The sequence below is a fragment of the Tauraco erythrolophus genome, chromosome 5 (assembly GCF_009769465.1).
Source record: "Tauraco erythrolophus isolate bTauEry1 chromosome 5, bTauEry1.pri, whole genome shotgun sequence".
Lineage (NCBI taxonomy): Eukaryota > Metazoa > Chordata > Aves > Musophagiformes > Musophagidae > Tauraco > Tauraco erythrolophus.
The window spans coordinates 72,268,932-72,284,292 of NC_141469.1; the positions used below are offsets into that span (position 1 = coordinate 72,268,932).

A 15,361-nucleotide genomic window follows, 5' to 3' on the forward strand; every position below is an offset into this window, starting at 1 on the left:
TCAAATGCCAAAGGATCTTTTCATTAGTCAAAGCAACCTCCTGCAGCCAAGGCTCAGTGGGGCCTTTGCTTTTTGAGGTGAAGCTCAAAGAAGAGGATCTCTCCAGCCTCTCATGAATAGGAGAGCTGGCTCTCTGCAAGCTGCAAGGCAGTTTTGGAGCTGAGCCCCATCCCAGCGGTGCTATCAGCAAGTGAGAGCCCTGGGGCATTCGGTACAGCCCAGGGTACTGAGTGGTTTAAGGTGAGTTATCCATCAACCAGGAAAGCAGTTGGGTTTAAAGCTACGCAGTAGTGGTGCAGCATGATGGAGGTGCCTGAATTACATCCCAGAGCCACAGGGAAGAAGAAGCTGGACTGCAAGGTGGAGGCAGGGCAGGTCTGCAGCTGAGGAGGGGCATGGATGGCCCAAAGGAGTCCCACAGTGGGCCAAGGGGTCCTGGCAGAGCCAGCAACACCAACCAGTCTGCCTGGCAGAGATGAGCCAGGCAGCTCGGACAGCAGGAGAGCAGATCAAGAAAGGCCACATTTTTGCATCCAGCTCCTCCCTTGCCAACACCCCACAGCTTGGTTTCGGAAACACCAAGATGATTCAGTGTCAAGGGACTTCTGCACACTTTGTGGGGGCAACGCCTCGTGTTTTAGTTGACTGAATTGGCAGGCTTGACCATCTGCCACACAGGAGCAAACTTGGAGCCTTGCAGAAGAGAGGTGTGGGACATACCCAAGGTGTACTTACTTGTTTTGCTTGTGCTTTTGTGCCAAGTCTGCCAGAGATTCGTGCAAAGCACAAGTGGGACAAATGTTACTTTGGAGGAGAATGTGGGCTCCTTGCTTGTGCCATTGCCGGGAGCTCACTGCAGTGAGCGCTTGGGCAACAGACACGGGCTGCGGTCCTCTGAGAACTGACCCTTCACTTACACACTGAAAAACAAACTGTTTAGCGATGCTCAGGAACAATGAAACTGACTGTTTATGCCCATGCCTGATAACATTAAATATCAGCAAAAACAAAGCAGCTCACCTGCTCATCACCAGCTTTGTGTGATGTCTCACCATGCTGCTAGGAGGAGGACTAGGACATTGACCTGGAGGAAAAAAGGGGTGATTGTTGGGTCCAAGCCCATGCTCCCAAAGGATCCTGCATCCTCTGGGTTCTGATTCCCCTGCACAAACTTGGCTGGTGGCTGGGGAGAAGAAAAAAAAAACAAAACACTAGGCTGCGTGCCAGATACTGACCCCTCACCCAGAGGATAAATAATGTTTTTTCATTAATTTCTTTAAATTAACCCCCCCAACATGCCCATTGCCGTGACATCACTCCCAAGTGACGCCCAGGCCTAAATATGGCTATAAACAGGAATTGTCCCCACGGGGTTCATGCTGGCTATAAATACAGCAACAGCGGAGTGCTGAGCAGAGGCCAGGCTACAGTTTCCTGCCGGCTAAGGATGGTGAGAGAGCTCAGCTGCCGGTGTGTGGGTTGCCACAGTGGGGAAACTGAGGCGGGAGTTGCTCGGGGCTCCTGGCTGAGCTCCCCGGCATGCCTTTGGGAAGGGAGGGGAGGGCCCAGAGGCCACTAGGGAGGGGAGGACTGGTGGGGCCAGGGATGGCAAATCTGGGGCTCAGCAAGTGTGGCCCCACCAGCCACTCCCAGCTTGGGCAATGACACAGGCTGCTCTCCGCAGTGCCTGGCCCCATAAGCCCTGCCCCAGGAGGAGATGGCCACAGAGAAGCCGGTGACTCCCACTGAGGAGCAGCTGGAGATCCTGGAGTACAACTTCTGCAAGGTGAACAAGCATCCTGACCCCACCACGCTGTGCCTCATCGCGGCCGAGACCGGGCTCTCCGAGGAGCAGACCCTGGTGAGTGTGCATCCCTCGCCCCTGCCTTGGCACCAGCCCTGCTCCCCCTGCATGCCTCTGTGCCCCACACTCCCCCCACATCTCCTGCCTGTCCTGTCCCTGGCTGGCTGTCATACCCCCTGCTCCCTTCTGTCCCACCACGTACTCCCTACTGCACCCCCTGCACCTCTCATGTTCCCCTTGCACCCCTCTACACCCCATGCGCTCCCTACTTGCACTCCCTGCACCACTCTTTACACCACATACTCCTTACTGCACCCCACACTGCACCCACAAGTGTCCTCTGCAACTCTGCAACCTCCAGTGCACCCCCAACCCCACTCTGCACCTACAGAGCTCCTCTGCACCGCTGCACCTCCCTGTACCCCACATCTTCCCTACACCCCACATGTTCCTGCCCCAAAGCCCCAAAGCCCCTTCCCCTGTAATCGTAGCCCCTTCATCCCACAGCCACCTGTGTAGCACACGTGCTGTGGGATGTGCTCAGGCTGTGCACGCTCCCCCTCACTATGATTAGCTAATTCAGCGCTCCCAAGCCTAGATATTGGGCAAGCCTGTCAGCCTGTCCAGGAGACACAGAGGCCTCCAAATGTCCCACCACAGGGACAAGGTGCCACTGTCTGGGGCTCCCACCAAGCCCTGTGCTCTGTTTGGCTACCTGCAGGCTACCCCGGACTTCGAAAGCAAAGAGCTCCTTCCCAATTCCTTCAGGCTGCAGTGCAGCCGTTTTTGGTGCAGGTGTTTTATAAGCTACTAGACCCACAGCAGCATTTATGGGTATGGGAAAGAAATCCAGCCCACTGAAAAGTTAGCAGCATTTTGCCAAGAGCTGCCGAGACAGCCTCTCCCTGGGCAAAGCCAAAGGGATGTGAGAGCTGAGCAGGGAATGCCAACGTTTATCCTGTCCCAGGGAAGGATGCTGGTATAACATCCATTGCACTGACAGTCCTTGGCTGGAGTGGGAAAGGAGACCCCTCTTCTACTGTGCTTTGGTGACAGGCAGGCACCACTGCTTGTTTGAGGCAGCAAGGCAGCGGTACCCCTGAAATACCTTTTCCTCCTTAGAAATGGTGCTGCTCCATTTTTTTTTTGCCTAAAGCAAGTTGTAAGCACAGGCCATATATGCCTAGGACACCTTTGGAGATGTCTTAAAATCTTCCTTGATAGTCATCTTTTTCCACGAATGCAGGGTGCTCCTGGAGATCTGGAGATGAAGGTCACGTTAGGGACAGGATTGAGATGGGGATGGTGAGCTGCAAAGTGCCTGCATTGGGTATGACACAGAGCATCATCGCTCCTGACATCTGGAGTGCTTTATTGGCTAGATATAGCAGCCATTTTAATAAAAAACTTAGTAAAAATGAGATGCAAAGAGGTACTGAGTCAACAGGAGATGATGGTTTAAGATAGGAAGTGAAATTTTTGGGAGGAGGCTAGGCAGGCAATCATCTGACTGCATGTGTTCTAAGGCAGTGCTAGTGCGAGAGAACCACTTGTAGAGAGCACTGTGGTTGTATCATCACAGACCACAATAGCTTCAAAAATAGCCCTGAACAAATATAGCAACAAAATGAGCAGCAATAAAGCAGATCACAGGCACATTCCAAAACAAAAGGCTGAGCTGTGCTTCCGGCACATAGGAGTTGTATCTTCTTATGGAGGCAGTGTGGCTTTATCCAGCTGCATCTTATCTAACACTTGAAATCGAAGTTGTGTTGAAGTGGCATCAGCAGCTCTGGGAGTTGGCTTAGAGATGCTAAGTTACTACAGAATAATGTAGCCATGTGTATTGCTTGAAGGCTAAGATCATTTCTAACCCATTTTTTAAACCTATTTGTTTTTAAATTTGCTGAGAGCCACTGTGTTGTCCCACTCATGCTGAAGCAGTTAACTTTCGGTTCCTGTTGCTTTTGGACCTGTAGTGACTGTTTCACTGCTCCAGCCATTTCAACAGACACTTTAGCCAATCTCTTAACTCTTTTGCAAGAAAAACCTGGGCTCACAGCAATAAAATGAGGACTCACCCATGCTGTCAAGGTCTGAAGCGAGCAAGAGAAAGGAGTTTGAAAGAGATGCACACATGGGTAACAAGACCGTTTGGTCACGAGCGGGTGTCCTGCTGCCAGGGAACAGTGCAGCACCTTGCTAGAAGAGAGCAGTGCCATCGCCTTCCCTCGCCTGGTCCCTGCTGGCCTGCTGACCAGGTGATGTCTGCACCTTTAGCAAAGTGTTTGCTCAGTCCAGTGCACTCAGTCTGTCTTTTTTTTTTTTTTTTTCTCCAGAAATGGTTCAAGCAGCGCCTGGCAGAGTGGAGGAAGTCTGAAGGGCTGCCCTCAGAAAGTGGGTCTGTCAGGGACTAGAGGATGCTGCTCCGGTCCCCATGCCTGCTGTAAATGATGATGAAGCTCTTCAGAGTGGGGTTCTTCTGCTGCAATATGTTTTGAGATACAAAGTAATACCCTGCTATTTAACATAAGTTTTATTTAAAGTGTACATAACCAGGAAAAAATATTATATATATATGTGTATACAGCTTCTGATGGCTGCGTAACCTGTCTAATGAATCCTATCCCTCAACAGCAGCTGCACAGGGCAAGGCAATCTTACGCCCTTGTCCCAGGCTTGCAGAAAAGCTGTCTTGAAAGGTTCAAACATAGAAGCAAGGAAAAAAGATTTCTTATCCTTATGATCCCCACAGGCAAAGTATGTGTGCTAGCTTTAATATACAGATCATCCAGAGAGGAGGGCACCTGAAAAACCAGATGTAGTGTTCAGGTGATCTTGGTTAGCTCAAGATACCTGAGTCATCTCTGGATATTGGCAAACCAAGTGCCTACACCATAATCAGACCAAACCAAGCCCTCCTTGAATGCCTTTCTCACATTTCTGTTAAAGGTCACCAAAGGGAAAGAACTGGTCTTTTTTTTTTTTTCCAATGCATTAATAAAAAACCAGAGTTTTATGATGAGAAGAGCTGTGTTATGTCACTGCTTGTGCTCCCTGCCCCCATGGCAGGAGGCAGACTCCCTCCTCTGGGAGGGCAATGCTTCTCCAAGGCAACCTCAGTGGGCACTGTGGGTTTTCCCTCTTGCCACAGGGATAGCCCACAGCCATGGGAAACCTCCTTTCTTAGGCACAAATGGGTCCATCCCTGGCAGCCCACGCAGTCCCACACTCACCCCAAGCCCCAGAGTGGCAGGGGCTGGTGCTGGGTTCCCTTGCAGGGTGTGGGGGGGCAGATCCACCTCCTTCTGGCCATTCTCAAGCCTGAGGCACGCAGCTGCACTAGGGCTTTTGCACAAAGCCCCAGCTCTCATCCGTCCTGGTACAGGACAACACATGGGCTAAAAAATAACTAGCACCGTTGCCCAGTGTCCTTACCTTCTTTGAAAGGGTTCAAAAGTCCTCTGCTTAGTGGATTATTGAACCAATTAGCGGATCCTCTGATTAATCCTCTCTGGTTTGTGGTCACCTGCCTCTGCTCCTTTGGAAGGAGAATCAGCTTAACACAGGGAAGATTAAGATACAGTCGGATTGAAACTGCCACATGCTTTCATTTATGACTCTTGTCCCTTGCTGGAGAGCAACTCTCTTGCCTCAGTACCTCCATCCCACTGCCAGCGGTTAGGTTGCCAGTGCAAAGCATGCCAAACTCCTAGAAAACAGATAAAAGCAATCTCCCTGTGCCATGTCCTTCACAGGTTGTGGTGTTCCCCTGCAGTCCAGCTGCCAAACTGACTCACCCTCAGACCCAACTGGAGCTCAGAGTTTGTTCTGCAGAGTCTGGCACCAATATCTGTTTTCTTCTTAGTCTTTGCAGCATGCCTTCTCCCTTACGCTGAGAGGAACTCTGCTTTTTTTGAGTTAGGATCCAAAAATCCCAAGGCAGAGGCTCCATTATTTTGCCCAGGGTCACACGACTGAATATCTGAACCACACAGATTTAACCCTCCTGTGTAACTTGTAGCAAAGATGCACGCAAAGCAAAAGGCTGGATCTGCCCATTCTCCAGGCATTTGAGAAAACAGGCCCCACATCCAAGCCAACTCAACGCACATGCTGCCTCAGCATTTCCAAAGCCTGTACTAAAGCTTTGCACCTTATCAATTGGCGCAGGAGTTTTGCAGCCTGTTGTGTTTCTGCTTCTGTCACAAGCACAAAACTTTCAGCATCATTAAGATCACTCAACTTTAGCAAAAATTTTGAAACCCAAGGTCAGTTGTTGTGTTGCATCAACCTACTGCGAGCCATCAGCTTGCCACACTTCTTTATGTGAAAGAACAGTTCCTGTGCTGGCTCCCCCACCAGTTGTTTCATTACTACTTTAACTATTATAGTGAAAAAACAGACGAGTGATAAACTCCAGACATAACCCATCCTAGGAGACAGGCTTCCCACATTAAGTCAAGTTCTGCTCACTTCCCCTGGTGACTATTTTGTTCTTAAGGAACAACTATTTTATTTAACTCCTCAGATAAGCCCAGTAAAAGTGGCTGCTCGTAAGAAAGTTGTCCTGCTGGGTGCTGCCTCTGCACCGTGTTCAAGCAGGTTTCCCAGCCACAGCACAGCTCAGAGAGGGTGATGTTCCAAGGGGTGATGGGGTGCAGCTGGCATGAGCAGCGGGTAGTGTTTCCGAGGGAGTTCAGCGCTTAATCGGACGAGCCAGGTCTTGGATCCGAGCAGAACAAGTTGCCTTCTTAGCAGCCTCCTTCACTGTGAACGCATCTGGGTTGAACTGAGCCAAGTTCATAGGAGGCCTAGGGAGTGAGGACAGAGCTGGTCAATTCGAGCAGAGCAGGGCCAGCTCTCCCAGCTGCCTACCAGCTCACACACCTCCACCTGAGCCCTGCCTGCCCTTCTCTATCAAGGAAGGACAAAAGCAGTCATGCCTTCACTGCTGTCACCAGAACACTAGTGAGAGGGGCTGCTTCATCTCTCCCTGAAGCTGTCACAGCTGCTACAGCCAGGCATTTCCTCACTCTCCATGAAATGTCCTACCCGGCATTTCGTGTAGCCCGGGCTGAGGTCAGCTGCATCATGCTGGGCAACATGAATGTGCTACACTGTACCATGTGTCAACTGGTTACTTTTTAGTCAATAATTAAGAAGTCCCAACCAGTAATTCCTGCTGGAATTAGAAAGATCCTATTTCTTCTCTTTTGGTTCTCCTTCCACCTCAAAAATGCTTGTAAAAAACCACGATCTATCTAGCGTTAGCACATCCAGCCATATAAAATCCATGCATTTTGGAAGTGCAAGGGCAGTGGCTTAATCACACTGGCCAAACCCAAATCAACAAAGTGTCATGGCCTGCACAAAACGGGCTCACAACTGATCATTTCCCCACGGCAGGGAAGTAGCATCTACCTTTTGCAAGGCTGGGCCAGTTCCACAAGCCTTGGTGTGGCCACTGCCTGCTTTGCAGCCTTCGTCACTGGCCACGCAGCGTCCCGTGGAGGCACATAGTCAAGATGCAATCTTTTTGCCCTAGCCAGCTCCAGGGTCCGAGGGCTTGCAATTGCCTTCTGAGCCGACTTGGACACCTGTGGAAGAATGGGGAGGAAGGTCCTTACAGGGGCTCCTGGCATGCAAGGGTGACCAGCCTGCAACTCAGCGTACCCAGGTTCACAGTCATTCACCAGGCACAGATGGGACATGATCCTGTCCACAGCTGTGTCTGGCACCAGACAAGCTGTGGAAGGAGAAACCACTGCCTGGCCAGTCCCACAACCTGCTCTCCAACCTCCTCTTGCTTATAACCCTTTGTCCAACCCATCCTCCAGCACTGGAGATCCCAATTAGACATCTCTCTCCATCCCCACAACTGCAGGCTAGGCACAGGTCTGCCCTTCTCTGGGGATGTCTGCTGGGAGCCAGTTCATAATCGGGATGGAGGACGAGCCCTGCTTGCCAGCCCGGAAGCAGTAATGCCAGCCTCACAGAGAGCAGCACATCCAGGGCTGCCATGAAAAAAGCCACCAGTGACTGCATGCCCACTGCCCGCCCCTTGTCCTTGTCGTGCCTGGCGTCCCTGACATGCACGGTCCTGGGCAGTGCCGTCTTACCGGACGGATGACAGATTCGAGAAAGCTGTCCTCATAGAAGCAGGTCACCTCCCTGACCCGGGGCTCTGCCAGACGCTGTAACCGCGAGGATGCTCTGGCCGAGGCCGCAACATTTGTAACCCGTGTTGGCACCTGCAGAGGTTCAGAATGAGGGAGGGATGTGCAGACAAAGAGCTCGTCCACAGCGGCCCACCGGGACACACTCCCTCTCCAAAGCAATGCACACTCAGCACCCTTCCTCTACAGATATGGACGCAAGAAGGAGCGCTCTTACTTTCCCAGCAACTGTTATTTTTCTTTCACCTGAACTACAAGGTCATTTTGGTGCTATTGGGATTTGTACACCTTAGCCAATATTACTTCTTTCCCCAGCTGTCACCCACTTGCAGCCAGGAGAGGAATGCCTGTAATGAATGCCTGCGTAGCCAGGTAAAAGTGCAGAGAAATGTCTTCCAGAGTAGAGAAATGTTCTTCATACTCATCTTCCTGGCTGAATCAAATAATTTCCTTGCTACGGAGAGGCACACGGATTTGAGGGTAAATGTGCTGGTGCAGTTAACTGCACTCCTACAGCAAAAGTGATTATTGCTCCAGCATCAGACTTCTTCCTCTGTTTTTCAGAGGGTTACTGATGCCAAGGTCTGCTCCAGCCCAGCCTCCCTTATTTCCCAGCCCAGAGATTGCAGCTAGAAAACTTAGCCTTTGCCATGGAAATGACTGTAATCTGAGATTGCCCCAAGCGCTTTCACCCCTGCCAAAGCAATGACCCGCCTAAAAGGAGCAGTTCAGAATACATCTCTAAACAAGGCTTCTGGTAAAACAGTTAAAATATACATAGCGTTTGCAAGCTCATCCCCCCTCTATACACAGATAGGCACACATCCATCCAACTACAACACAACTGTATTCCCTAGGAGCTAAACAGGCCATTCCCATCAGGATTCTCCACTTTCCCAGCCTGCTTTATCAAGGGATGCAGCCCAGATTCCTCCCTTGGCTCTCCTGCTGTTCTAGGCTGCTCCGGCCTGGCTGTTTTCTGTCTCTCAGCAGGGAGATTTTCAAAGACAGCATCTCACTTCGAAAAGGCAGTTTTTCTCAGTATCTCGAACCCCAGCAGAACCAGACAGCTTCTCGCCTCCACAGCACACACTGGGCACGTCCAGGGACAGGACACAGGTGAAAAAGCTCAGGTGAGTTTGCTGTATCACTGTCCCCTTCAAATCTCACTCAACCATCTCCTCACCTCTCTGGCCCACAGAAACTCTGGGTGCAGCGCCTTTGGCCGTGCAAGCTCGAGGATCCGCGGGGAGGCCTCATAGCTCAGTGCAGCTCGCGACACAGGCCACTGAGGGACTCGCGAGGTCTGGAAGCAGAGAGTCATGGCACCGCTACTCACAGATATATATTAACCCACACTGGTTAAACCAAGCTACAGCTGGGATGTTTAAGCCTCATGTTTGCTGCAGTAGAAGGCAGCATTGTTTTGTGGCCATTGCCAGTGTAGAACCCACTCACAACCATAAGTCCAGAGGTCCCCTAATCCCAGCAGAGTCCTTGCTCTGCATTTTGCCCTCTGTTGTACCCATCCTCTGTTCCTGCACTTATTACTTTGAGGCTGCACTGATGCAGCCAGACCAAGGGCCTACCCTATAGCATCCTACAGACTTTCTAGACTCTCACCTTTGCTGCAGGTAAGCAGCATGATATTTTTTAGGTTCAGACAACTTCAGCAGCCGATCAGAAGGGACGCGAAAATCTGGTACCAGAGGACGCTCCCAGATCGTTGATTCCCGTCCACAGCTGTACAAGAAGAGGGGTCTGGAGGAACAGCACAGAAGAGTTAGTAGTAAAAGGCAACTGCCAGATAATGTGATCCTGGCAGATAGTATCCTAAGTCTGGTTGAACATCCATGCCTGCTTCATGTACAAAAGTTGGCACCAGTGCACATGGAAAAGCCATGAACAACTGGGCATTCTGCTTGAGATTTCTGACTTTAAAGGCAAATGTGTTTGCATATGCAGAGTCCTCTTTTAAGCACTCTCAGTGCTTAAAAAGTCTAGGCCTTCCCATGACCATTTCAAAAAAGCCACTCCACAACACAAACCTGGCAGCATCTCTGTGGTTCAATTCTGCCAGTTTAGAAACCTCTTTGTTGCAGTGGCTTAATAGCATCTTGTGCTCTTCCAGATCCTTTCATCTTGGGATGTCCCCAGGCTTGCCTAGCGCATGCTCATCCAGCTTTCCATCAGCCACAGCTGTTGGCAGCTGTCACCACCAGGGAAGAGGTGAGTGAGGTGCGCAGAAAGGCAGGGAGGGCTGTCAGACAGACACCGTTAGTCAGACGCAGAAGCTCCCAGGCGAATGAGAGCCCCTGAACCGATGACAGTGGCAGAGGAGAGAAAACTACAGACACACGTCTTGACATCCCTCCAGGTAGAGGAAAGCTGGGAGTGCAACATGGTTTCATCTCCATTCTCATTGCTAGGACTTCTTACAGACTAGCAAACCACCATCCTGTCTCCGAAAGAGCTCCAACCCCTCCAACGGAGCTACAGATGAGTTGCTTCAAGTAATGCACATCACCCAGCCCCACTGAAGTTTACATTTTTTTACATCAATTTTCACTCCTGTTCCTAACGTGGACTGCTTTGACTGGATTTCTCTGTTCATAGCACTTCCTAACCTTTACCCTCAAAATGTAGGCCAGGTTCCAAGAGGATGCAGGGGATCACTAATTATGTCCAGGTGCCTGGCTAGGCTGCATCAGCCCCAGTACGGACAGGGAACACTCTAGGGACAGACAGTTCCTCTGTACACACAGGTGTGACACATACATGTTTCTATTAAGGCACACATGCATGCACGCAATGTCTCTGCTTCCAAGCTGAAGCAGAGCAGTTGGTTTGTTAAGGGTTTTTTGGTTACAGTAGAGGAACATGCTCACATGTGCTTAGAGACTGAGATTAAGTCTGTCTCCTATGGCAGCTGATCCGAAACCAGAGCTCTAACCAGACCAGCAACCAACATGTGTGGCAGAAAGCCCTTCCCACAGCCAGGAAGCAGATATGAGGAAATAAAAGGGCACCAAAACTCAGCACCCCACAGATATTCCTCATTTTAGAAGTCAAGCACTCAGGGTGACTATGCTCCCATAACACATTCTTCCCTGCTACAGACAGTCCCCTGTTCAAAGCATGCACTACAGCCCGGTGGGTCTCAGTGGCATAGAGCTTCCTGTGGGGTAGCGGTGGCAGGAGAGGAGACGGCACCTCCCCTTCCCCTGGAAGCCGGCACATCCCCCTGATGAGAGGAGCACCATCTGAGCTGCCTCCTTCCCAGAATGTGCTGTCACATCACTGACCTGCACTGGTGCTTGCCAAATCTTTCTTGGGCTTGGCCAGTGCCACTGTTCTCGGAGATGGTTGAATTGTCATAGCACTCTGCGAGAGGGTCCAGATCGTCTCTTGGTTTCCCCACACGAGCCTAGCAAGAACAGCAAGGGTGTGAAATTTTAGAAACATGCACAAATGTGCAATATGCCTGCTGGGGCTATCCCTCCCTGCCTAGTATGCGACACACGCACAGTCCCTATGGCTCCCCACAGCTGTACAGTGCCACTGCCTTTCCCTGAGCACTCATCTTCTCTGGCACCAGAATTCCTAACACTGTCCAGGTGGTGTCGTCAACTCAAACAGAGAAGGGCCTTCAAGTGATGAGTCTGGTTTTACAGTTATCAGTGGATGTGCAGGAAAGGGTCATTTCATTACATCTCTGAAACCCCTGGGGGAGTTTCATGATTGCGTTTTTCTTGCCTCACTATTACCACCCAACTATACCACAGGTATGACAGTAAAAATAATAATAATGTTATGGTCAGGGTGTGCCATGGAAGTGGGTGAGGTTTTGCAGCATGTTAGTGGTTACTCTCCTGTGCCCACGGCAAATTTGGAGTTGCTCATCCCCTTTGAGAGAGTGGCCATGATGGGAAAGGGTACCAGGGTAGTCAGGACAGGGAACCACAGGACAATGGGTTTGCGGAACCTTTTTAAGCACAGTGACACCCATCCAGACAGTGGAGAAAAGACGTTCTCGAGAGACTGTTGCCCTGGCTTGTTGAGCCATAAGCTTGACCCGTAATGCAGACAGTAATTCTGCTCCTAAAGCCTGATGATGTCCTCCAGGATACAGCAGCCTGCGGCTCCAATGAGGTCCGGTCCCCTTGCACCACAGCACCATCCTATCCTGCAACATCTCAGTGGGGCAGCTCAGACGGGCAAGCAAAGGCAAGATTTGGGCCAAGCCCAGTTTTTGGATTGAAAACAAGAAAGGTAAATTGAAGAATGCCCCTCGTGCACCAAACAGCTCAATCGTTTTTTTTTGGAGCACTTCTGCTCTTGAGAGGAAAGCTGTAGCAAGGCAAATACAAAGGGTCCGCACCAGCTGAGGCCCCATCAGTCCTCGGCCCTCGAGACAGGGCTGTCTGGGCACCTCCTTACCTGCGATCATTTGCACAAGCAGCTTTCTTGGGTTCTGCAAGTTCTCGTATCCTGTCAAAAAACTGCAGAAAAGGGACAAACGTGCCATTAACATATAGTTAAACCAACAATGCATAAAGAAGCTACTGCTGTACTCAAAGCCATAAACACTCTTGAACCCCCGTGCTTTTGCCTCCATCCCTTGTGGGAGTGTGTTTAAAAGACCTCTTCTCTCCAAGTAACTTTCCATCCATTTAATCTGGCGGACTCACAAGCCCACAGATTTTTGTAATATTAGATTGCAGAGACATGAATTTGCAATTCTGTCCTCACTGCAGGGTCTCTTTGGACATGGCAGAGAGAGGGGGAAGGTACTTTTCTGGTTAGTAACATGCCATGCAACGCCAGTAGGTAGGAGATGGATGATCTCCCAGCCTACAGGAGTCCAGATGAACAGAAACACCTGTTACCAACACTCTTGTAGTTTACTAAAAGGCACCATGGAGACAGCACTGGTTCCCACATGGCTTTAGGAGCACAAGTGAAGACATACTTTTTATTTATCAGTCTATTTCAGTCGGTTTAGCACAGAGGTCTTAGATGGTATAGAGACACAGAAACATACACAGCCTGTGCCCTAGGAGCAGCACTAAAAATGTTTTTACTGAATATTCATCAGACCAAAACCTTTCAAGAAGCTCAGATATTGCTGTCTGCTCCTGCTGATCAAGTGTCCAGGCCTGAAATCCCCAGTGGCTGGGAAGCACTTGTGCTTTGTGAGCCTCAGTACAAACAGGAGGACTAGGCGACACCAGCACCACAAGTGCATTGCAGAACTCCCCGGTCTCATGGACCAAGCCCGTACCTACCCACTGGGGCTGCAGGTGCCTGTCCCCAGCCAGCTGGGGAACAACCGCACGATGTGGGCAGCTGTGGAAGTGCCCCAGCATGGAAAAAGCACAGCAAGTGAAAGCCTGAGGCATTGCCTCCCTGCTTAGTATCACCCGGCAATAAGGCAGCATAGCCCTAGAGAGGAGCAGGGCCACCAAAAGAGAGAGATGTTTGCTGACAGAAAACGGTTCTGTGCTTTGGGGACACACCTGTGGTTTCTCTGATGGGGCTGATACCTCTGGTGAGATGCCGAGCCCCAGCAAACACTTGCTAGAGAGCTCAGCACCACAGAGATCCTTGCAATGGCAGACTGCTGTTCGAACATCTTTGCTGTGTGCTCCCTGCGAGCTGCCGGCTGATTTATCTCCTCATCACACCTAACCGCGGCTCACAACACTGCAAACACGGCTCCCCACTGAGATCCCACAGAGGGAACTGCCTGTAGGACTTTAGCCCCCTGCCACCAGTTAAAGACAGGACATGCTGTCATTTCAGGAGCCAAACAACAGTTTCAGCTGTTCATTCCCAAGCACTTCCCCAGAGGCTTTTCCTTGCAAAGGTGCAAGGGGTTGAAGGATAACTACAAAGACAGAGGTCCCCCCTGAACCTAGCTGCCTCCCAGAGCTGGCATCATCTCTGCAGGCAGGCTCATCTCTTTTCTTCCACCGCTGCACAGCTCCACCACATAGCCACAGCCACAGCTAGCACAAAGCACACGCCGCCCTAGTGCCCCACGCTGCTGGCCCAGTCACTGCTCTGCAAAGCTTGCATCATGGCCCAGCCAAGGGATGAGTCACACGTACGTCCAACCAGGTCCCTCAACTCACTTGACAATCGTTAAGGTTGTTTTTTTCCAATTACAAAAAAAAAGATGACTTTCTATCTTTTTATCATGGCAAAAGACATACAGGCATGCTCACACAGGAAACACCTGCAGCAGCTCTGCAACTTGCAGGAGTTAAGTCACCTCGTTGACAAGGGGACAGCCCTGAGGAGCCTTTTGCCTTCTGGTTCCCCTTCATGCTTCCCAGCTGGGAAAACAAAGCCTGGCTGCAGCCAAACACAGAAATGACTCCTCTCCAATGCCTTGAGCTCACACACACTCATTGCTTAAGTGGGATCAACTCCCATGGAGATCAATTCCTTCTAAAGTAAAGGGTCACAGCTTTGATTTCTAAGGGGCAGGACAGTCAGGCATTGTCTGTCACGAGAAGAAGGGGGAAGGGCCAAATCAGGCATCGTTTCCTCTGTGTGTTTATCACAGCATTATCTGATATATTGTCTTGCTGCTCGGCACAAATGCTCTACTGAACCCTCTCCAAAAGACCTGAAGCATGGCCTGGACACACAGCCGGGAGGCCGGAGCTCAGAGGGTTTCCTACGTGTTGTGTGAGCGTGCAGACAGGTAACAAGAAACCGCAAAGGCAAGAAGAGGTGAATGTAGAGCTTGGTAACACCTGCAGCCTCGGCTGCCTGCTTTTCAGCGTGAAATAATCACGAGGCTGATGAAGCTCATGCATCTCCTTACGATCCAGTTGCACGGCAGTTATTTGTACTGTTTTCCCCTGGTACCTTCCCAGTGCAGCTGCACTTGCACGTGGGGTGCCCCTCTCCAGTGGCTGCTCCCTCCTGCCAGGGTGCTGGCGGCCCCGAGGCTGCAGGACGGCGCATCCCCAGCACCATGTCCCCTCACCACCATACCCCTCCTGCGACAAGCACCAGCGCCGCTGCAGACCTGTGGGCTCCCGCCTGGCTCAGAGCAGCCCACCCCTAATTGTCGCCTTCCGTAACTTCCAAGGGACATTTTGAGAGCCTCGAGGGCCTAGCGGCCGTATTAAACCGGGACTCCGCAGCAGCACAAAACAAGCCGCCGCGTTTTAAGGGGCTAAGAAGAGGGACGACAGAAAAAAACAGAGACATGGCGACAACCGACACTGGGGGGAACCAGGCGGGATTGCGGGGAGCCGCTCGGAGCTGCGGTGCCAGGGGCCCGCCGGCGCCGCCCAGTGCCCGGGAGCCCTCCCGCCGGCAGCTGGCGGAGCCCCGAACGCCGCGGCGGGCGAGGGGC

At 51.2% G+C, this 15,361-nt stretch overlaps 2 protein-coding genes across 2 annotated transcripts; one reads left to right on the forward strand and one right to left on the reverse strand.

Moving 5' to 3' along the window:
- Window positions 1-1,424: 1,424 nt before the first annotated feature.
- Window positions 1,425-4,766, forward strand: HOPX (HOP homeobox). The gene is made up of 3 exons (XM_086612238.1): window positions 1,425-1,450; window positions 1,685-1,861; window positions 4,144-4,766. The coding sequence occupies exons 2-3, from the start codon at window positions 1,718-1,720 to the stop codon at window positions 4,219-4,221; spliced, it is 222 nt and encodes a 73-aa protein (XP_086468364.1). The 5' UTR covers window positions 1,425-1,450; window positions 1,685-1,717; the 3' UTR covers window positions 4,222-4,766.
- A 1,664-nt stretch (window positions 4,767-6,430) lies between these two features.
- Window positions 6,431-14,207, reverse strand: SPMAP2L (sperm microtubule associated protein 2 like). The gene is given in 8 exon segments (XM_086612505.1): window positions 6,431-6,618; window positions 7,229-7,404; window positions 7,927-8,058; window positions 9,170-9,289; window positions 9,588-9,708; window positions 11,270-11,410; window positions 12,424-12,485; window positions 14,202-14,207. Coding segments are annotated over 8 exon segments (873 nt in total). The 3' UTR covers window positions 6,431-6,503.
- Between the last annotated feature and the right edge of the window lie 1,154 nt (window positions 14,208-15,361).